This window comes from Trachurus japonicus, chromosome 6 (genome assembly GCF_045865225.1).
Source record: "Trachurus japonicus isolate A0001 chromosome 6, Traja_1.0".
NCBI classification, from domain to species: domain Eukaryota; kingdom Metazoa; phylum Chordata; class Actinopteri; order Carangiformes; family Carangidae; genus Trachurus; species Trachurus japonicus.
The window spans coordinates 10,369,730-10,393,809 of record NC_140912.1 but is presented as its reverse complement, the minus strand read 5'-3'; the positions used below and the strand labels follow the sequence as shown (position 1 = coordinate 10,393,809).

The 24,080-nt window shown below is 43.3% G+C and overlaps 1 protein-coding gene and 1 pseudogene across 2 annotated transcripts in view; one reads left to right on the top strand and one right to left on the bottom strand.

The window, feature by feature from the left end:
• The first annotated feature begins 4,439 nt into the window (after positions 1 to 4,439).
• LOC146985582 (C-type mannose receptor 2-like) lies at positions 4,440 to 7,826 on the top strand (annotated as a pseudogene).
• Positions 7,827 to 9,935: 2,109 nt separating this feature from the next.
• The window catches only part of tspan18b (tetraspanin 18b), a 39,254-nt gene continuing 25,109 nt past the window's right edge, over positions 9,936 to 24,080 (bottom strand). The window contains exons 2-10 of one of the 2 annotated variants that reach the window (XM_085778695.1): positions 22,607 to 22,689; positions 14,948 to 15,043; positions 13,706 to 13,900; positions 13,350 to 13,424; positions 12,723 to 12,821; positions 12,315 to 12,491; positions 11,563 to 11,646; positions 10,231 to 10,938; positions 9,936 to 10,164 (exon numbers count right to left, since the gene is read on the bottom strand). In XM_085778695.1, the coding sequence (XP_085634821.1) occupies positions 10,891 to 10,938; positions 11,563 to 11,646; positions 12,315 to 12,491; positions 12,723 to 12,821; positions 13,350 to 13,424; positions 13,706 to 13,900; positions 14,948 to 15,043; positions 22,607 to 22,609 (777 nt within the window). In that variant the 5' untranslated portion in view covers positions 22,610 to 22,689 and the 3' untranslated portion in view covers positions 9,936 to 10,164; positions 10,231 to 10,890. The remainder of the gene's footprint in view (positions 10,165 to 10,230; positions 10,939 to 11,562; positions 11,647 to 12,314; positions 12,492 to 12,722; positions 12,822 to 13,349; positions 13,425 to 13,705; positions 13,901 to 14,947; positions 15,044 to 22,606; positions 22,690 to 24,080) is intronic. The other variant, XM_085778694.1, reaches the window with a different exon arrangement.

Sequence of the window (24,080 nt, the reverse complement as noted above, 5' to 3'; positions counted from 1 at the left end):
AGAAGGAGCCGGGGAACGCAGAGGTGAAGGAGGGGGCTGAGCTCGGCAGGCAGGAAACAGAGTGGGAACTTCCATAGCTGGGCGGTGAGAGGGTTGGCGAGGAGAGCTTCGATGGACTCTGTCTGTGCGTCGTTCCTGAAGCCGGGAGTCCATCTGGAGGGCCAGGCATATTAAGTCGTTGAGGGTCTCGGGGCAGTCACGGACAATGAGATCCTTAATGGCATCACTCCGCCCCTTGCGATAAACACTGAGAAGAGCATTGGTGTCCCATCGGCTCTCCGCTGCCAGGATCCGGAACTCCAGGGTATACTGAGCCACGGAGCGAGACCCCTGACGGATTACCAGCAAACGACTGGCGGCGTCCTTCCCGTCTACAGGGTGATCGAACACTGCCTGAAACTCCCTCTTAAACTGTGCGTAGTCGGTAGCCAGAGAAAGGTTGCCTTCAACTGCAGCTATAGCCCAGCTGAGAGCCTCATCAACAAGAAGAGACATGACCAAGGCAATCCTAGACCCATCGGAAGAATATATGGATGGCTGATGAGTGAAAAGTAACTCACATTGAGCAAGGAAACCCCGACAGCGGTTGAAATCTCCGTCGAAGGGCCTAGGGCTGACTAAATTGGGCTCAGATTGGGGGTGCGCTTGGACTGGGGAGGCCGCAGAACCCGCTGCTGCACTGGGAGGGCTGGGGCTGGTGTTGGCGACGGGATCTGGAAGTCCGCTGACAGGGGTTTGGGCTGTAAGGGTATCCAGGGATTTCTGAATGTCGGCCAAAGCTCCGGAGATGGCGCTCACTTGCATGGAAAGGGACGCCACAGATCCTACTGTGGAACGGGAGGCATTTTCCAGCACTGCAATTCGACTTTGCACAGTGGGAAAGGCCTTCTTCAACTCCTGCTGCAGCTCGGCAAGGTCAAAGGCCTGCTTGGCAATCAAACCTCCTAATTCTGCAGGAGTCTGGTTCCCTGCCCCTGGGGACCCGGCTTGGCTCATATTGGCTTGAACGTTCTGTTATGCTCTAAAGTAACAGTAGCCAAATGTGCCAGGTACCCCAGAGACAAAGACACAGAATCGTGCTGCAAGTTTAACAAATTTATTAAAGGGCGTTACGTGGGAGTGGAGCTGGGCCGAGGAGGGGGAGAGGGGGTATCCAGGGAGAGGTGAGAGGGTGGAGGTGAGGGGCTTGGAAGGCGTGGATGGAGCGAGGAGACACTGGTTTTGCGGAGGGAGCCTGGAACAAACACAAAAGAGAACAGGGTTAGCAAAGAAACACTACACAGTCTTTTCGAAGATTCACGAGCGCTGAGAATGCTGCTAGGACACAGCTGGCTAAACTGACCACAATAGTCAACGTTCAAGCAACGGGCGCCTCCTCTCAGCCTCCTCTTATACTCAGGCAGAGTAGATGATGATGTGGAGCAGCTGGGCTGCTCGTCGTCCTCATTGCCAGCACCTGTGCTGGGCTGACTGGCTGCTGGCTGCTGGGCAGCCCCAACAACTTGCTTACTTGTTTTATTGTCAACTGACGATCATAACTGACATATAGAATGTTCACAGATCAGCTGTAACCGGTGATACTGTAACCTGGCAACCGTAGTGTTCCATTTACAATGTTGCCTGGGACTGTGCTACTTATAACAATCCTATCCACCTTATTCCTAGCCCCCATGATGCTTTTCGGGAATTATGGGCGCAGCTTCCAGTGCGAACCGGAAGTAGCGTTTGTTTACATGCTAACAGTACGCGCTAATCCACTTTCTGCGAGCGTTAGAGACATAAAACACCACCTTTTACAACTCAAACGAGACAATATCATAATACCGCTGCCTACTAATATTGTGAGGTGTGAGGACGACTTAAAAAAGTGTCCAAAGATAAAAAAGATAACGTACAGTAGCATATTTAGCTACTTGTTAACTTGGTTGCTTCAGTTGTTGAGGCAACGAGCTATCTGCTAGCTCTGGAAAGTTGCCTCATATAAGTTGGAATAATTTTATTTTAAAACACATTCCTCTTTTATAAAGAAATGCATATGTGTGTGTGTGTGTGTGGGGGGGGTCTCTCTCTCACTCACCTCTTTACTGTCTGCTCTCAGGGATTGTGTGTGTGTGTGGTGGTGGTGGTGGTGGTGGGGGGGGAGTATTTTACTGTAGGTTCTCACCATGGATCTATTATAAGACCACACACAGACACATCCGAGTGTCCAACCAACAAAGTTGTAGTAAAAAAAAAATCCATTATTTAGTTTATTTTAATCATAAAGACCTATACTTTTGATACAGAGGGGTGTGTCAGTGTACACAACGTTTACACGGAATGAAACAGTAAACATAAAATTGCGTGTATCATTTAGGGATATAAAAACCCCTAAATAATACACGCAATTTTTTATACATATTTGTAAACATATAGTCTTATAGATTCGGGGTCTAGATATTTATGTATATGCAAATCAGCGGGTGACACCAAACAACGTTTGCCCAAGCAAGTCACAGCTTTTATTTCTCTCACACTCACACACACCAGTGTCCTGGAGAGATGCAGCCGCATCTGAGGGGACGACCGCGCGTGTGCGTGTGTGCGCATAGCGTGTGTTGCCCCTTCTCCACTACACAGTTACAGCTCAGCTCTACTCGACTTGTTTAGGTTCTTTTAATCACAATCATAGTTTGTCATGAAGCGGGTTCGTCAGCACCGCGGAACAGCTGCACCGGAGCTGATCGCTGTCTCTCTAATCAATGAGCATTTCCCACCGACTCTCTTTTTTCTCTCCTTTCGTCAGCTCCAAACTCACTCTTCTGCACCGCGATTACGAACCGCAGCGTGGTTTCAAACACAGCTGTTATTTAACTCATGTGTCAGAATAACAATAATCTCGAGGGGGGGCTGTTACATTCATTACAATGCATTTCTCCTCTGTGACGGGCGGCGCACCCCCTCACTCCTGTCACAACACACGCACACGCCCAGTGGCTGCCTCTCTCCCGGTTCAGCCCCGTCCACTTCTCGGTCTCTCCTGCCCAGATTACGTTGTACGAGCGGACCTGTTGGTCCGAATGGCCACGGTCCAAGCGGACCTGTTGGTCTGACTCGTACAACACAGTCCAGTCCTCCACCCGCAGCCCCCAGAAGCTGCAGACGGGTCAACCAAACAGCGCTACTCCCTCTCTTCACTCGAGCTGATTTTTTAATTACGTGTGCTCACCACCATGGATCAATAACCGATCTATTATCACCACATGAATTACCTCATCTACCGAATTAACTAAGAAAACAGAAAACAATGTGAAAACGTTCAAATAACCCGCTAACAGTAATGAAGACCGCTAGCAACCACTGTTAGCCAATGGCTCACTGCTACTTCCGGTGCTGACCGGAAGTTCCACCCATAACCGTTTCTACAGTAACAACCCCAGGAATAAGGTGGATAGGACGAATCGCCTTGTTGTTTACAACTACTTCCGGGTAGAAAACCAGCATTCGAACAATAGTGACGGACGAGAGTTTCACTATACTATCTACTTTTTCATGTCACTATATCGCCGTTTAGACTAATCTGATGTTTGTTAAGTCTATAAAACCAATGATTGGACAAACATTACTATTTACGTGTGCACATTTTTGTAATTAGTCATAGTTATCAGAGATTAGCTGGGCTAACGGTTACCTGTTGAACTTTAATAACTCAGTGACTCAATAAACGGTCCATGAAAAAATATTTTCTCCAGCGGATATCTGAGTTACAACATGATTGAGCTATCTGGAGTAGTTATATGTCGTGTCTGACAACGGGAGGGTTTTAACAGCTGACGTCCTGGTGTTAGCTTAGCTACCGCCGTTAGCTTAGCTACCGTTAGCTGTCCCTGTCAGCTGCAGCCACTGATGCTTTCTAGACACCGTGATTCCCCCAAACTGAATAAATCCAACACGTAGCAACACAAAACACACACACACAGAAATTAATGTTTCTTCAATAATTTCTGATTTGTCTAAACGGTGATAGGGCGTGAAAAATATGATATATATAGCTAAACTCTCGTTCGTTACTATTGATCTCATTCAAATTACGTGCTGGTTTTCTACCCGGAAGTAGAATGTAAACAACAAGGCGATTCGGTCTATTGTTACAGAGTTTACTCTGTTTTATTATTAGAGTGCATCAATTTCAGCTACACGTCCGTAATATTAATAAACATTTCTCTTGTAGGAAGTGAATGGAACATTTTTCACATAGAAAAAAATAAATATGGTGAATTTAGCTGCTTCACTCACCAGACTTGATCTAATTATTTTTGTGTATCTTTGCATTTGATCACGTTATCTTTTCACTCTCTTGATTCGTGTGAAATCATGATGTAATGTTTGAAAGTGCAGCTACACGCCTGCACTGAAGCAGCTGACTGTACAATGTTGAGCCTTTGTGCTGCAGGAGTTTGAAACCACGTCTCCATCCTCAGGACGGACTGCGCCTTGTGAGGCCTTCCTCTTACTCTGTGCATCACTTCTCATCAGACAGAGTGAAGATGCAGCCAGGTCTGTTTCTGCTCCTTCTCACGGGTAAGTCATTCATCTTTGATTACTGGCACTGCTACTGGAGAGGCTGGGTGTGAGCTGTGATCTGAATCATATTTTTTCCTCTGTGTGTAGGTCAGTGCTCCTTCTCCACATGTCAGCCCTATGAGTACCTCTTTATTGATGAGAGGAAGACCTGGCATGAAGCTCAGTCGTACTGTAGAGAGAAGTACACAGACCTGGCCAAAGTGTACAACATGACAGACATGGAGAGACTCCAAAACTCTGCAGGGAGTTCAGCTGGAGCCTGGATTGGGTTGTACAGCAACGGAGGAGATGATAGGAAGTGGCACTGGTCTCAACCTGGAGAGGTGTAGGTACTACAGTGAAAACACAGCAAAATGGGAACAGGGAGAGCCAAATGATATGGGAGGTCCTGAGAACTGTGGGGTAATGAACAAAGACAAGAAGTGGTTGGATTTTCCTTGTTTTCTGAAACGTGGATTTATCTGCTACGATGGTGAGAATGTGTGGCTATAGTATTCATACTTGTATGTACAGTAGCCTATAATCTGTTACATGTGTTCAGCTTTTCAGCCTGTCTGTCTAATAAGTGTTTTTACATGTGGACGTTCACCACATTGACTTGGGTAGAATTTAAAAAAAAAAAAAAAAAAAAAAGGCCTCTGTGATTTAAAAGAATTCAGGTAATACTCAATTCTCTGACACTGTGATTTGACAAATCACAACAACAACAACTGTTGTTTCCATCAAGGAAAGAAAGACTTCTGTACAAAGTGGGGCAGACGTGGCTCTTGTTTTGCATTATGCTCATTATGATGCCAGATCTCTTATGACATGGCAACGAGACTTGACAAATACAAAGAAATAAACATCCATTCTTATTCTTATTATCTATGTATACTCGACAGGACCTGGATTCAGGTCCAGAGCATCTTGATTGATGATTCTTGTTTCTGTTCACTCCACAGAGAGCTCCAGTGGAACAATTAATTTCATCAATGAAGATAAAACCTGGATAGCGGCTCAGAGCTACTGAAGAGTCATCACACAGACCTGGTCAGTGGAGATCAGTTAGAGGATTTCGAAAGTCATGAAGACTATAAAGACATTAAATGGTGGATCGGCTTGTTCAGAGACAACTGGCTGTGGTCAGATGGGAGCAGCTCCTCCTTCAGACACTGGGAGTCAACGGCGATCTATGGCCGTTTTGGTGGCAGCACAGTTGAGCTAGGCCGACCTGCTGGACGCTGCCTGTGTGAAAACACTTGGTCTGTTAATTAAATGTTTTTAATTCGTTCCAAATTGCTGCTGAACCACCCGTGCTGTGCTTTGGTCCATGCTAGACAGACTCTTGCCCACACATCTCTGTGTATCATTGATGGCAAAAATTAATTTTTACCTATAGCCTACTTTGAAATTACATTTCAGAGCCTGTACTTTCTTACTTTTATTTGAGTAAAGGAGTTGAATCAGCAGCTACTTCTACCAGATTTATTTTTTATTTTTTGTTTTTTACACAAGTATCTGTACGCTACTGTACAGAATGACACCTCTGCACTCTGCAATGGCATTTATTTTTCGCTAGCCCTTTGTCTTGGGTAAATTTTATTTTAGGCTATTATTTATTTTTATTTTGAACTGAAAGCCTTGTTCACATAGCCTATTGTTTGTTTCAAATAGAAAGTGCAATAAAAACATGTTTTATCTAACATAATGTATAATCGTGATTAATAATCGTGATTTCAATATCGACAAAAATAATCGTGATTATCATTTTGGCCATAATCGTGCAGCCCTAGTCTAAGTTGTCCAACCATATTGTATTCCTAGTGTATTGTCCCCAAATCAATCTGCAGCTCTACTGTACATCTCAGCAATCTAAAAGTGTCTCTCCAGACCACTCCTGCGAACAAGCCATTTCTGTGTCTGCACCTTGAGATGTAAATAAGATGTGTAAACCACGTCCACTCCACACCTGTCACGGGGGGAGGGTGTGGTTTTCACTACAGGTACATGTGCTAATGTTGACATTGGGAATAAAGATTGGTTTCCAAAAAAAAAAAAAAAAAAGTTTCTGAGACTCTCATCTTGTCTGAAAAAATGTAAATGTTCCTTTTTTACTGTGGCAGAAGGAGATATATGGACTCCTACAGCCATCAGAAGGTTCTGTCTGTGTGAAACTGTCAAATAAAAAAACAAGTGAAACTGAGGCGCAGCACAAACTGTGCACGGAGCGACTGATGAGAAGCTACCGGAGAATATTGACGTGGTTTTGCGCCGGGAGAGGAGACTTCCTCGTTCATGTCTCTCATTCCGTGATGAGGACCGCTGCGCTGTGAGAAGCGGTACCGTTCCAATATTCTTCAGTCCGCGATTTCATTTTGTTTTTTGTTTTTGTTTTTTTTTGCGGCTGTTTTTCAGTCAATGATTCAAAACGATCATCTGGCGGCCGCGGTACCGGCCGCTCCTCCTGCACCGCTTCATGTCAAATGACGGACGGACGGGGGGGGGGGGGGGGGAGAGAGTCTGTGTGTGTGTGTGTGTGTGTGTGTGTGTGTGGGGGGGGGGTGCTTGACTGTCGCTATACGGAAATGTCTCACCAGGCGGAGCTCACGTTTTTCCAGACTGACCCAGGGGGAGTACAAGGAAGTACCGGGAGGTGGAGTCACTTGAGTTTAGTGCTTTGTGACGTCAAGCTGCACAGCACTTCCAATTCGCCCGTTTGGAGATACAATCTCAAAAAAGTGTAGCAATCAATTAAGAGAGTGAACAGACCTTTTTCACCTCCAGGCGTCATAGAAAGGCCACGGGAACACATAGGGCCGCTAGAAAACCAGTAGAAAGTGTATTTTGCATAATATGGGCCCTTTAACATCTGACGGTTGTTTCTGTAGCACACTGTTCTCAAAATGTAACTGAACTTCCTGTGTTTGCTTGTGGCATAAAACATGATCCTGATCCAACAAAACCTGACCTGGGACCAGGCTGTGGATTACTGCAGAGAGCACCACCATGACCTGGTCTCCATCACCAACCCTGAGCAGCAGAGACTGGCTGAACAGAGAGCCAAGAAGGCCTCTACTCCTTACGTCTGGCTGGGACTGCGCTACTCCTGCATTCTGGATTTGTGGTTCTGGGTCAATGATGAACCCGTCTGCTACCACAACTTGGCCCATAGGATGGATCCTGATGAGTGTTATCACCGTGCTGCCATGGAGAAAGGAGGAAATCACAAGTGGTTCAAAAGAAGTGAGATTGACATGTATAATTTCATCTGTGTTTCATAGAAAAAGGTCAAACCCTCCCAGAACCAGTGGTGACAGATGTTATATTTCTGCTGTATGTTTCTGAACTGCATCAAGCTTGTACTATATAAACACTGCTCTCTGGCTTTATTGAAGTGCACATGACAAATGTAAAATTATTAAATGTAGAATTACAATTATTATCAGACTGGTTAACAGCACTTTAGACATCTAGAAGTAGAGAAAGAAGTGACTGCTTTAATAATCAACGTGCTGTTTTGTTGCTTACTCAAAAAATATTTTATTTTTGGTTTGGTTATGATGGTATTTGATATACATATTTTGTCTTCTCAAACTTTGGGAGTTTTATGTCAGTTGTTTATATATTTTGGTGGAGCTCAATAAAGTTTTAACCCATGATCCTTGCCTGGTTTGTTTCTTAACTCAATATTTACATGAGCGGTGCTTGATGTGAGATAAAACAAACCACTCGCATCACAACCTGTGAAGTGAATATCCTCAAAGGAAAATATATGAAAACTTTAACAGTTGTGTTTGAACAATGGCCTCATATTGACACTGAAAACAAGCATGATGAGCTTTTATATTCCAAATGAATTCCTGTTAATGTTCAACAAAGCTTCCAACTGCCTAAAGTGACTCTGCCTAACATTTTCACTGTTTGTACAGACTCTATTTCATATAAATCATATCATATTAAACTGGCTTTATCAGTGGCAGCTGGTGGTAAAATTAGTTGGGTTGGCTAATAAATAAAGTATAGGCTACCCATTACAACAGTAGCTAAAAGTTACATCCCATCTCACTGGCACAAAAGTATAGCAAGGCCTACACACTGCAAGGTCTAGTCCAAAAACACACACACACACACACACACACACACACACACACACACACACATTATCATTACAATTACCACATGCCTGATTTGTTGCCCTCAGTAAGTGCACATAGTGCTTCAGTCCATGAAAACATCAATTGAGGTGAGGCCTGACAGACAAACTGTGTAATGACCTTACAAAAACGATTCATCAAAATGATAACATCTTCTTACAGACTTACTAGATCCACACCTCTGTTTAAATCCCTGAATATTCTTCCTATTTTTGCTGTAAATACTTTTCAAATATGTATTTTTGTTTATCAATCTATTCACAAGTTACTTCCAATTTGTTTCCAAACTGTATTTCAGTTCAATTCCCAGATTCATAATTTCAACACTAGGTCAGCAAATAATCTTCATCCTACTTTTTTCAAGTCTACTTTCTCTCAGTTCTCAATTAGATTTAGAGGTCCCTAACCCTAGCAGCACAGCAATAAAAGCCCTGATAAAAGGTGTTTTTGTCCACTGATACTGAAATGCAAGAGGGTTTTTAATTCAAGTGGATACATAAACGGTTTTAATTAGGCTTTATTATCAACATAACATCTCAAGGTGTAAATGTTTGTATCTTATCTTTTCTCAGTATGGAAATATTCAAATAAATTTCACAAATGGTGGCATTCATTTCATACTTGTAACAGGCTGTTAACACTGTTATTGCTATCCACAATGGTTATTGTTTGCTTAATTATCTTTTGTTGCTGTGTCCAATCTCTATTTGTTCCAGGTGTTCCAATGACTGGATGTCCAAATACAGTTTTTAAACTATCTACTTGTATACCACCTTACCTTTTTATTCTTACTGTATGTTGTATACACTCAATATGGATTTTCCTGCAGGAAAAAAAAAATCAATGCACTAATGCACTCAAGGTGAAATCAATCTGGTTACCACAACAACACTTACAGCCAAATGTGAATCCTGTCTGCATTTTATTATTTGGCTCATCAATAAAATGAAACCATAATTCATGTTTTAATACCTCAAATGTCAAAAATGCGTAGCAGAGAAGAATAATTTGATAGTGAAAGAAACTGATAACCCATGCAGAAAATGTATAATTTCTGACAAATATCTTTGTTTTACTGTACAGTTTAATGAGAAAATGTATCTTATAATGAGGCCAGATGAAAAAAAAAAGAAAAATCAGATCATTAAGCAATATGTTTTTCTTATCAAACTGTAAATATCTAATATCTATCTGTAAATGAAATGTGCAACCTGTATAAGAAAAAACACAAGGACAGTCATTTAGAATGCCATTTATGTCACTGACTTTTCAAGAATCTAATACAAATGCATACAGATACATTTCACCACCTAAAACCACATATAGCCACTAATGCAATAAACATCACCATACGATTTGAAAAAGTATCAGAAGTCACCTTTCAAGCTTGGATGGAGTCATGAAGAACCACAAGCTCACATGCTCACAAACTAGTTCAAACACATTCAGGAAGAGTATTCAGTATCTACTCACACACTCACACGCACACACACACACACACACACACACACACACACACACACACACACACACACACACACACACACACACACACACACACACACACACACACACACACACACACACACACACACACACACACAGAGCTTATATAATACAGCATTAAAGAAGAGTGGCTGTAAAAAAAAAAAAAAAAAAGGCATGTGGGCGGAGGGGTCGTGTTACACTATACAGTAAGTATGGGAAAAAGGTGACAGCCAAAGTGTACATAAAACACATTTTTTTTACAATTAAGCCAACTTTACTTAATATAAATATTCTTCATCCAAAAGTCAGTGCAGTGCCTTCTGCTCAGGCTTCACCTGGTCCTCATGCCCGGTCCACTTTACACCCAGTCTGTGCTAGACCTGGTCCACAAATTTCTGTTTCGACTACACACAGCTCTTTTTTTACATCAGTTTGGTCTCTGATTCCGCATTTTCTCTATTCTCGGTTTGTGTGTATGTATGTATGTATGTATGTATGTATGTATGTATGTATGTCAAAATGTGTGTGTGTTTGTGTGTGTTTTTTGCCACCCAGTACCTCAAAAGTCCAGCTGTGAAGTACAAGAGTTTGTTTTTACCTATTAGCCAATAGAAAAAAAGGTCAACAAATTTACAAGTGTCCATTTTTTGTCTTATCTCCTGAAATCCCTTTTTTTAAAAAGAAGTTCACAGATGGAGCAGCTCTACTGGATTCCCCTGAAGAGACACATTGCAAAGACCATGGCAAAGAGCTGATGAAAAAAAAAGAAAAACAAAATTGTTAGCACACAGAAGAGGAGGCAGATAGTTTTCACATGAAAGTGGATCGAACACTACAGCAGCAGACTCAAAGCTCATTACAACAATTCTCAACACACCTAACCACCGTGATTTACGCTTCAATTTTCTGCCCTATCCTGCATCTACATCTGAAAGGAAAAATACTGCAGAAAAAAAACAGTGAATGGCTCAGTTCAATCCTGTCTGTGGAGGTGAGAACAAAAGCAGTTTAGTTTTTTGCCACACAGTTTGTTAAAAAAAAAAAAAAAAAGCAAACAAAAGCTACTTCAAAACAATGATAAATGGTTTTCATGTATTTTTTAAGGAAATGATTGTGTGTGCAATTCTGCATCATTGACTGCTGGGCAAAGCAGCTCAGCCATTTTTTTTGCTGTAAAACCAAGTCTCACCACTAGATGGCGATCTTGTCATACAAAGTGCTTTCAAAAAAACACAGACTACCACATAGTCAGGGAAATATCTGCAGCTTAATGCAGAATTCCTCACTTGAAAGTGAAATGGACAATATCTTTGCTGCAGAGGCAAATCAAAGGCAGCATATGTGATGGTTTGACTAACATGAAAAGCTTTCATACCTCAATGGTCAACACCACAATGGCGAGTGCTCCAGCCACGTAAATGTACAGTTCAAAGTAGTCAACTACCGCAGAATAACAGCCCTGTGGACACACAACAACATGGCATTGAGCTGAGAATCAATGGGCTGTAAACTTGCAGAATTAAAAGGACAATTAAAGTAACATCACAGCTTTAATTGAGTGAGGCGTTGAACAAAGGCCTGGCTCAGTGTGTGGAAAAAGGGGCCTCAAGCCGCACAGCCTTTTAATGAGGCTTCTTTGTGTGAATGAACAGACAGAGACACACATTGTGGATATCTTGCATTGTTCTAGTGGCTTGAAAAACAACAGGTGGAGAGTGCAGTAAAAATCCTGTCATATCAGTTTTCACAGTAATTACATTTCACTGCAAGGCTTTCTATACACCCATGGAGGCAGGGATGTGGCTGTGAAGCACACCTAATTGACACGTATTCAAATACGTAATACTTGTATTTTTGCACACATTTATGCTCCACAATTTACACATTTATACCCACACACATAGAGGCATACACTAGTGTCTTCACATTATATCACATAGTAAGATTGTCTCTCATGACACCCAAAACATGAAAAAAGCACTAATCAGCTATGGAGGAGTCAGCTAGTCCCTGGATGTCATGCCTCAACTGTCTCCTGCTCTAATTAAGCCTGGAAGTGGTTTGGAAAGAGGAAGAAGAGTGGGAGAGACAGAGAGAGAGATGGTGTCAGTGGATGTCAGAAGTTACCTTGTTATTGCGGAACATCATACTGCCTGATAGGCACTGCTCCTGGCTGATATGGGCCAACTCCCCAGCCTGACTGGCGTGCTGGCAGCAGGCTTCTGGCACCATATGATTTGGGTTGATCAGCCTGAACAGACTGTCCTTAAAATCCTCTGGGCTGTTCACCCCACAGCAGTCAAACTGAAGGGAAGAGAGGAGAGAATAGCAGGAGGACCCCTTATTGCTGAGTGCCTATTTGTGCACTGGCCTGTGTTCCACTGCATGTGTGCAACAATCCAGCATGAAGATTGACCTAAATGTCTGGGATTTTATCTATAAAATATATCCCCGGACGCCAGGCTGCAACGGGACTTGATGAGTTGGTAGAAGCTACAGTATGTGAGCTGTCTGCTATGAGCGCTGTGGCCTTACTGTAGTCATGATGGCGTTCCATGTGGAGGTGAAGACGTCAGTGTTGTTGTAGCCTTGATAATGTCTCTTCAGCTCCTTGGTGAAGTACTCCCTGGTCAACTAGAGCAACAGCCAGAGAGAGGACAGGTTAGTGTCACCACACAGATGGTGTGTGTTTCTCAGCATCATGGGCACAAAGGCTGAGTGTCATTATAATGGCGCTGTTTACACATCAAAGACTGTTTTCAGGTTTTGAAGAGTGCTACTGCAGGTGTGGAAAAAAATGTATAATGCTGTTGGATAATGTAAATAACATGGTTTGGGAGGGGAACAGAAATGATGACATCTCCAGTTCTGCTACATTGATTTTGAGCAGGTTTCCAAACCACGCAGTGGAATACCACGAAGAATCTGTCGAGCAATCTGCAAGTTGTTGAAGCACCGTCATAAAATAATGATGTCTAAATAAACAAGATTATGCCTTTAATCAGAACGTGTCTGGTCGAGGAAAAGTTGTATTAATCCAAGCAGGCAATAAATGCGAGATTTTAGTACTTTGATACTCTGCGCTGTGGACAGACTTTAGTATGAAATTTTAACACTCAGCCCTGGTTAGCACTGGTGATCAAAGGTGGAGAAAACACTTACATGTTCCCGGAATATGAAGGCCAGGATGGCAGCAGCCAGTTCTGCTAAGAAGATGAGGAGGATGAGCATGAAGAACTGCAACAAAAGAAAAAAGGCAACGAATGAGAGACAGTAGTACAAGTATCAGAAAAAGTGCATGTCAGTCACTTAAAATCACATTTTGGCTGTGCCTGCTTCACTCAGTATTAACTATGCATGAGGCTTGAGGCATGGAGGCAAATAGAAGGGCATTTTGCTCCTTAGGCTTTCTGTTTCAAGCATGACAGTCCAAAAACTGACAGAGAGAATAATCAACACACATGCACACAAACAAGATCAGTAACAGAACTACATTTTAAATTTGTTGGCCAACTCACAAAGAGGAGCAGACACTTGTTTTCACGAATGGCTCCACAGCAGCCCAGGAAGCCCAGGAGAAAGAGCATGCCGCCCATGCCAAGGATGATGTAGACGCCGGTGAATAACAGAGGGTTGGCTGCTACAATTTCCCTAAACCCTGTGGGGTCCACCAGTACCCACACCCCCACTCCCAGGAGGAAGGAGCCCCCCAGCTGATGAAGAAAAGGGAAAGAAGATACCAGTTAGACAAAACAGAAATTGGCTGCATCTTAAAAATTAATTAGAACTCAGAGGACAGCTCAGTGTCCCCAGTGGCACACGAAACATTCAACAAGATGTCATATAATGGATAGTAAATTTCTGTTTTTTAAAAGGACATAATGCTGGTGATGTGAATCTCTGAAAGACTGGGGTGAGAGCTGAGGCAGAGATAAAAGGCTGAGGATCTACAGAGCCACAATGCCTCAGTGGGGCGGGTGGGTGGCGATATCTACAGTACCCTGCTTCACCTAACCCCCCATCCTGCTTTAAGAAATGCACACTGCAGTCCCCATCCTCCCTTCCACTAAAACCCTATCTGCAGCCGCTGTATGATGACTCATGTGATTAAGAAAAGAAGGTATTGAAGTAACTTCTAGCACAACCCCCACTGGCACAGGGAGAGAGCTGGCCTTTTGCAAATGATCACCGTGTCATCTCAGAGGCAGAGGTTGTGGTATGAGGAGAGAGGAGGTAGCCATTTTCAAATGCTGTGATGTATAATTGCCAAAGAAAGACAAAAAGAACATAAGACAGTGGCTGTGACGGAGTGATGCAAAGAGCCAAGTTCACTCTTTGCTCTGCTGGTTGCATTATTACCTCGGCCTTGAACACCCATGTCTGCGTAGAGTCTCTAAATGGTTTGGTTGCGCTTAATAAAGCAGGAAAACAGACAAACCTTCTTACTCTGACCCTCCCCCCCTTTCAGGCTCAGACTAACAGGATTACCCTTGATTGTCTGATCAAGACTGATAAAGTCAGGTGCCAGTCACAAACTCCACATCGCACAGTGTGCCTCAGATGTGTGTCAGCACACTAAAATCTAATCAAAAGAGAATTTGTTAGAATCAAGATTGCCTCCGTCTAATGAAATGCAAATGTGGCTCCATTAGTCAGTCGCGCAGGGGGCAGCCAGAAGACCATCTTAAATCGTTAGATTGACACTAACCTCGGAGACGGCTAAATGAAGTGTCTTTGAGGGAGAGATGAAAAATACTTACAAAGATGAGGAAATTGAAGACAAACATGAGGTACTTGATGCAGCTGAGACAGTCCCCCTCCATGGTTGTCCCCCGTGCTGAAGCCTCTCCCTGCCCCTGAGAGAAAACAACATAAAATATGGCACTTAATGAATCCTGCAAGATGCTCACAGTATTCCCATCCTCCTGCAATCTGAATAGGCACTTGGATGAAACTGCCAAGAAAATAATACTCAGTGAAAAACCTGTTCACATTGTTAATGAGTTCTGCCACTCAGACATACGACACACACACTCACACATTGCACTGTCAGTTCCAACAAAAAAAAATCCCTGAATTATCTCCTCAGGCGCACTGTACCAGCCATAGTTCCTTAACAATCCCTAAGAAACCATACAAGTCTGGGCCACACAGCCGCACCTGACACAACTCATCTTACCACACACCGTGACAATTTATATAATTTTAAAATGTGCTTTCAACAGTCAGATTCAGCCTGATTCCCTATCAGCGGTTCCTGTCTCCGGACAGATGGGGTGCCTGGGTTCAGTGTGCCTCAAGGGGCTGTCTATCTCAGAGCTTTTTAAGGATATGAGTCCTGACTTGGACTCTATGCACATTAACTGACAACATATAGCCTTTACTATGGAGCTTCCTCTTAATGTAATGAGGAGCGGGAGGCCTGTGCTCCCCTCAGACAGACCTCTATCTGACACAAACACACTTTCCCTGATGAAGGCCTGCCCTGGAAGCACTCCTGGTTAATGAAGAACACCTCTCCTGCATTAGGATACAACATGGGTGTCTCCGTATCCATGACCCCGTACACCTATATAGTATATCTGCACCACAAAGGCTTCATTGAAGCATTTGTTTTGCCCACCAGGCTGAAAATGAACAAGTTTCCCCCCAAGAGGGAGGATAGAAATCATCTAAGGATTCATCTCTACACATTCTGCAAAAACTGTGGTGGAAACAATCTGTGGGGCAGCTATAATTGCAGTCTCTGTGAAGGGAGAAAATTAATTATTTGGCAGAAATGAACCGGCACTCTTTGCTTTGTAGTTATGATTATTAATTTACTCTCCCATAGTGATAGTCAGGATTGAGGATGGGTTACAAGCGGATTAAAAAGTGATTTCTCTGAAGAATCATAAATATATTTACACAACTACAGTAGGAAAGTACACACGGGCAACACCAAAACTGACAAAAACAACATTTTAATGGCTTCCTTTTTTTGGCAGAACTTTACAGCACGTCCGTCAGACGTAATCTCATAATCTTCAGGCAGTCTTTCCACTGGCTGATGCACTGTCAGAGGACTCCTCTGGGTGATCTGTCTGCTTCTCTGAGGCAGTGGTGAAGCCTGGGTTATGATCGACGCCAGCTTTGATTCCTGTCTGTCTTTGAAGGGGCTCTGCTGTCACTCAAGTGGGATTCAGCCATGACCCTTTCACCCCGGCTGCACACAACTGATTCAGAAATTCACACTTTCAGGTGCAATAAGCCTTAACCTCACCGAACCACTCAAGTGGTCGTTGCGTATTTTACAAAGAAATAGAAAAGAGCGTCAGTAAGAAAGCTATAAGCCATACCCCATATCTTTACAGTCGGTTCTATTTTTATTGCAGTATGGTTGCAGGGTTTGTCTGCTCTTATTTTCAATGTGTTTCTTTTTTTTCAGTCTCTGTGTAGGCATGTGTAAGTTGCCGTGACAATAAAATTGAACAATACTAAAGATGTGAAGGCAGTCTTTGTCTGCTGTGGGAGCGAGTTAACGTACAATGAGAACATTTCCTCCCCTCACCCGCCTGAGGGCTTATTATTTTCCTCTCTCTCCTCCTTTCCTTCCCCAGACCCAGGGAAATTGATTTAGAGCTATGGTTAAACGCCTCCTTGATATGCTTAGGTATTGATCACCATCCTAGTGGTACTCTGAGAGCAACCAACAGCCTCACTGCCCAAGATGGGTTTTAATTACCCCCCCCCCCTTTCCTAAGTCCCACTGAAAGGCCTAATGATGGCACAGGAGGTCTTAATTGAGATTTGCATACATTACAGTCTCTGAGAGAAGCATCAGAAAGGGCCCTTTCTCATCACTCCTGCTCTCCACTATTCGTCCCGGGCCCCCATGAAGACTGCAAACTGTATTTATTGCAGCTGGGGATGAAAAGGTGGAACGCGGAGGGGGGAGGAAGGGGTCGGCTGGAAAAACACTCAGGGCTCAGCTCCCATCTCATTCTCCAAGACCAAATGTCTGATTTCTCTTCCAGCTTTCACCCTTCTGCTCTTCACTCTCATCTCAGGGTCAAACCAACTATCAGATCTGGAGCCAATTTTCTTTCTTGCATTAAAATGCATTGGATGCTTATGAATGAAGTGGACTAGCTGAACTCCAAATAACAAGCCTATGGTGCAAAATCGGCATCGTATAAATCAAACTGCCACAGAGACCCCAGAGAAAATGCAGAGTAAACAAACTGGTCTTTCCCATGACTCCTGTGGGATCGCGGGTCCTCATCGATCACAACCCCGTGGTAGAGATCAGACCACTAAGTCTCTGAATATTCTGCAGAGCACTTTAATGTAGACAAGGAAAATGTGGCTCACACCCCAGGAGCTGCAGCCTTACAGCACCAACAAATTACTTCCAGATTAAAGGCAGATCCTCCTCAGGTGTGCTGCTTTGCTAAGCAGTATGCCAAGATAAGGGGTGGTCTGGTATTGTGTTTGTATAGTCTAGCAAAAAAAGCACTCATTATAAACAAACATGACACACATAGCAGCAAGGAATAGTGCACCGCTATCTCTGCACACACTGTTTGTTAGCAGGAAATAATGTATGTATGTCCTCAATCTGACAATCTAAGTGGCAGTCTCTGCCCTGAGGTATCCAGTAAATACCAGCTCCATACTTCTGCAGCGTCTCACCATTACTGACATGAAATTCCACACAATCCACTGTTTACTCCTGGTGAAGACCGATCCACGGCCAGCCTGGGATATGAAGCCCATCATGGCGGAGTTTGATAGTGGATTAATGAGAACTGATCCTAAATCAACTTTGCAGTGCCAACAGAAGCCAGAGCCCTGTAATGAGGGCAAAAGCATGACCTACATTCTTCTCAGTATAAGGACTACAAATTCTGAAACAGTGCTACAGGCCTTTTTTTCATGCTCAACTCAGAAAAGCAGAGGTCTGTCTGACCAGCATCTACACAACCAGCCATGATGGTCATGTCAACTCACTGTAATTAAAAGATAAGGAAGACATAGACCCACATTGAGAATGCTCCATATAGAAATAGCACACCCTTGGGTGGTTCTCCTTGAAGTTGACACTTTTGGCACGATTAATGAAGTGAGCCCATATTCCCCTGCTCCACTAGCCCCCGCCCGGACAAATCGAACAGCACGACAAGGACACTGTGTCGCCAGACTGCCGCCACCCTCTGCACCCCGGATAAACAGCCAGTTCACTTCAACTTAAGCATGAGACTGCATATCAAATAATCATTAATACTGAAACCCTGTTGAGATTTTAAGGGTTACAGCTTGACCCCTTTAAATGTCATTGACCCTCTAAATGATCACCTGTAACTGAACCCTTGGGACGGCGCAAATCATCCGCTGCTTCTCTGACACAGCTGGAGCAGGTGTGTTTTTCCATCCACTGTATACCACTCTAAAGCTCTCCGGAGTGTGCTAATACCCTCTGACAATGACACTAAGGGACCACACACATGCCGCATCAGCCTTTATCTCAATTAAAAACCCATTTTCATATTTTCCTATGACTTCCTAAATCAGCCGCAGCAAGTAAACACCCCAAAAATTCGAATAAAGACAGGCTCCTCTGGCAGTGAGCACGGCTCCCCTGAGGCACACCATGTCCCTTAATGAACCTCCAATTAGGAGAGAATGAGCCCTGGGCTACGCTGTCACACTGAGGAGCTTTGAAGTGTACTGAATGCTAAACAGCTATAGCACTGTATGCTGCTTTAGAGGGCATAGCTTGAAGACAATAGGGAACAACCACAGAAAGAAAGTGTACGAAAGTAGCTCAAAGGCAACCCAGCTCACAGTGTGTGTGTGGGTGTAGCTCGCACAGAGAGCAGAGCATCCAAACTCAGCCGGGTTAGGAAGTTCAGAAAACCTCCAGGCTGGTTGCAAAGGTCCTAACGCTGGTTAGATGCTCAGGTGGAGACAGACAGTGGTGCACTTTTAACCCTCAGGCAAGTTTAGTTTAATATGAGTTTCCACAGCAGACACACAGGATTGGTGAACATTATCAGCACCTGCACATTATGGGCAATGCTTAGTTCACTCAAAAAAAGAAGAAGCAGCCACTGATGAATTCGCTCTGACTTGCAAAGCCATTTATCATTTAAGTCCACTGTTGCGATACGTGCTGTGAATCCAAAGCACTTCTTATCGGAGCCTGTGAGTGGCGCTCTCCTGACCTATTCAGTTTGGAAATGAAATGAGATTGTGTGACTCCCTGAGGGTAGAAGTCCTCTGACCAGGCAGCTGACACACTCCTGAACAACAGGCTGATTAACTAGAGACGACTCCTCGGATGAACAAATGCACACTGAGAAACACACTGACCATGTGTTGTCAACAGCACTGCGGGCCACATTCTTGACATCCCAACTGGGCGCACAGCCAGCTGTTGGTTCAGTACTAACAGTTGCTCATACTCCTACAGTGAAATCGATTCTCCAGCTCCTTAGATAAGAAAGATTGGAGGAGGGGAAGGGCACTGAGAGCTTGTTGGTTAATTCAAGCAGAGGACATGTGATTGAGATGAGATTTTTTTTATTTTTTTTGGCTTCTATTGAATACTACTGTGTTTGTGTGTGTGTGTGTGTGTGTGTGTGTGATGCTCACTTTCTCAAAGCAGAGATTCCCACTTAATTGTGTCGGCACCTCTATCTGGCTGAGTGAAGATACAAACTGGCCGTGTGGTGCTGGATCAATACCAGGCCCAGGCACATGGTCAATGATGCATTGATCCCCTGGAGTTCCAGCTCTTAGTCTGCCAGTTGTCTGGTAGTGAGTGAATGTGGTAGCAGCACACAATGAACACATAAACACGTCTTCACCACCACTGCCGCTGCCTGGTAGGACTAAGCTCGGGCTTTTCCCACGCAGTGCAGTGGAGGATGACACACTGCCTTTGGGGCTTTCCACAAAAATGAGTTACAACTCAATTCAACTACATGCTCAATAATTACTGTGACAAACATAAGGGGGGATTATTTACTACACTTCTACTCCTAGTTCTGACTTCTTGTCTAACTCCCTCTCTGTATTTTCTGCACAGTCCCATGATCTTGGACAAAATCCTCTTGCTTTGTCAGAGTTATGAAGAGTGGAATCGATATCAGTTCCTTTCTTGACAAAAAGTTTGAAAAATCCAATCAATAATCTCACCACCCAGGCTCTCCACCAGTTTTTGACCCTGAGGCAAGAGACAATTAAAAATGTTCAAGTTCTCTCCGGACCTTGTTTTAAATACTGTTCAGGCCGAGGCTGCTGTCTTTGGCAAATCTCCATATAAAGAGAGTTTACATCACAGATGGCCTCGGAAGAAGTAAACATCGGGAGATTCAAGGAAAGGCAACACTTTTAGCCTCAGGGGACTAAACACAAAAGGAACATAGAGAACACAACAGCCCACACACAGTGAGTTTGTGTGTGGTGTGTGTGTGTGAATGAAACAATGGATCGAAATTGATACTTTCTTATGGCTCCGATAAAAAAAATTGTGAAATCCACTGGGTTTGATTTTAGTACATGCTGGAAACTTTCCAGCTCTCCAATAAGGACACTAGTCTCCACGGCAACCCGGATGTGGGGTGAGAGTTGCCTTTGTCTGCAGAGCCGTGTTTGGAATCTCCACTTAGCACCAGTTCCTGTTAGAAAACAAAGGGGAAGCAGAGCCAAGCACTTTGCGACAAGGGGACGGCTCGGCCAGCCATTTGTCTAATGACCGATCACTCACACCCTGTTGCAAGGCCATATGTTAGTTTGAATACAGCAAGTTCCCCCGTGTAGGGGACCCAAAAGCTGTTTTATCACTTAGTGCTGACTCCATGCTGAACTCGCACACACACACACACAGATCTAAACCTTCATACACTCAGCTAAAGTTCAACGAAAAGGAAGAAGAAAAACAGCAAAAATAACTGTGTAACCTACTTTGTGTTACAGGCCGGGGTTTCAAGCGCAATTCAAAGATCAAAACAAAGCCTTGAGGATAAAGCTTGTGAATGTTTGTGTTGTTGTGGGAGCCTCAGATGAAAGAGATACCCACATATAATGGAGGCCCCAGTGCAAATAACAACTTCATAGAAATAAACCAAAAGTGTGTTAATGCTTTTGCATGAGCAGTGCAGCACAGAATTCATGATTCTTTCATTGTACCTTATAATTTGCTGCAGCAGAAGCACCTTGTGCTGTATGTGATTATTAATGCAGCTCTGTGATTGGGAGCCTGTGCGAAAGTGGAGCTGCTTTGTTGAGAACATGATTGCTCGAAGGATTTATCACAGAATTTAAAGAATAATTTTGGTTTATTACAAGTTTGGACTTGTTTTCCATTTATATTCAACAAAACAATTTAACCACAAGGTTTATTTAGAAGCTTTTCAATCTTACTCCTTTGATGGAATTTGCCCAGTTACAGTTGTGAGTGCTAAGATTTCCATTTCCTTCTGATGAGATTGTTTTGCCAACATGCCTACTGTTTCTAAGATAAAGAAAGGACTTCAATCTCAGTTTTGCATGAAAAGCACAGCAGCATTTATTCAAACATCCACATGTAGATTAAGCAGTTTATTTTGAGATAACATGTGGACATTTTATGAAATTAACATAAGACTACTTACAAACTGCATTGGATGTTTACACCTCACTGTTATAACCCTGTGTTTCAGGGTTTCATTTACTGCACTTGTTTCTTAATTGCTGCAATTGCTTTGTCATGACAGGTCTCAGCAATGTATTAGTCTAGTAAAGTCTATAAAATAAATAATCATAAAAACTGTGTACAAAACTCAGATGACCAGAACTGAATTACAATAATGAAAATGATTCTTTAAGACACATTTACAAAATTGAAAAAACTCAATATTCTGGTCCTCCTTTTACGTATTGCTAGCTCATGTAACACACACCATCTATTTGTCTGGTTGGTTGCTTTTATGGGTCTGTGCTTATGACTGACTACTACAGCTGATGTGTCTAGGTCTAAATTCCCCTTTAACCTCTCAATCTATACGTGTCTGCTGCTCAGCCATGCCTGGAATACTAATGTTACACATGCCAATGCAAATCAGAGGCTAACAAAGACCAGTGCTGGCCTGCTTTAATGGTAAACGAACAAAAGCACTTGTCTGCCTGTTCGCAAGACCAGCTTCAAGCACCGGCTCTCGCCAGCACCATGCCTCCTGTTGACAGTGACAATGGCTTTGCGCCTGTACTGTCAGCACCTCCCTGAAAAGAGTCTGTCAACAAGCTCTTTGGGCTATTTCTCTCGTTGATTTAACATGTGTCTGCTGGAGTGGAATCACTGCTGGATTTGGTGAAAATCATTCATGGCAACACCCCTTCATTACACATGCTGTGGGAAAACTGAAAAAAAAGATGTTCCGCACATACTAACGTACCATGTGTATCTGCTTGTGCCTCCTCTTTGTTCAGATGAAGCCGGTGATTTCTCCCTGTTTTCCCCCTCGCCTGTTTTCATGGGCTGTTGGACAGAAGCAAAAGAGAAGAAGCAGAGGTCAGGATTGAGCTAATGAGATGAAAAAACACCGAGGCGCAGGCAAGGAGAAAGAAAAGTGGCACATTTGTCTTCGTGTGCATAATTCATTTAAGAAGAATAAGACTGGGAGCTCGAAAAACACAGAAAATAAAATTGTAGGACACTTAAAATGACGGAGTTTGCATTCATTATGTATGAAGCTCTCGCTCCCAGCAGCGAGCTAATCTAAGATTGCAACAGTGTTTTATCTGTGTGAATATTTCACTTCTCAGCTGGAAGGCAAAATTAACAAGGACAGACTAAAAAAAAAATTACTGCCTTTAATAGTAGAGGTCTACGCCTGTGTTCTGCATAGGTAAGATTTTAATTGTAATAAGACTTGAGAATCTATGTTTCTTCAGTTAATTATCATTTATTAGAAGACCCTATACTCCAGTATCCTCATATACGTAGCTTCTGATGTGACCTTGCTGAGCGTCTGAACTCATTCATTATTCACTGGAAGTAAAATACCTTACTTTCTTACCACACATTACTGGCTTGTATGGTACAGCTCTAACCAAGTGTGTCTAATGAGCATAAATGCTTTAAACTTTTCCCTGTTTCCACACTGCTCTGCAGTGTCTCCCAGCTGAAAATAACGATATAGCAATAAGAGCCAATTAAACTGCTGATATTCCAGCCTCTATGTACAAAAATAGTCAGCAGCACAGTTTTGACTGACAATACTTTGGAGCCGGTTTCAAAGCACTGGCACTGACAACTACAGCATCAAATATGGCGAGAGCTGCCTACGGAGGCATGAACAGCATGCAGTTCTCGCCACATTAGATGGTGAAATACAGGCATGGTATTCTCATTCTGACAGCGGCTGTGGATGGAGAATACCCCAGGAGTATTCTGGCTGATAGAGCCAGCCACATCATCCCGCCGACACACCATATTGCCAGCAGACATCAGATTCACCAGGACGCAGAGCCCAACTGACAGTGGCAGCCACACGCCCTCCCCCATACAGAATACACAGCCCTGATTACATCTAGAAAAGGCAATCAAAGTCTGAGAGAGAAAACGGAAAAATCTGAGAAGTGGAGAGATGCACCGGAGCGATACACTTCCTTATCACAGAGACTTAAATTCAGACTCTATAAAGCACATGCTCAGGGAATCCGTAACATCTCCACAGTGGCTACACAGGCATGGGGAGCCAAAGGATGTGCAGCTCACAGAGAATCATTTACAAAAATATTCACCATATGGCTTAGCAAGCATATCCCCAAGCAATACAACACTGTAATCCCTTTTCATTTCATGTCAGCCCACAACAATAACAGCAGCAGCAGATAGGTGCACAATCACCATCATCATCATCAACA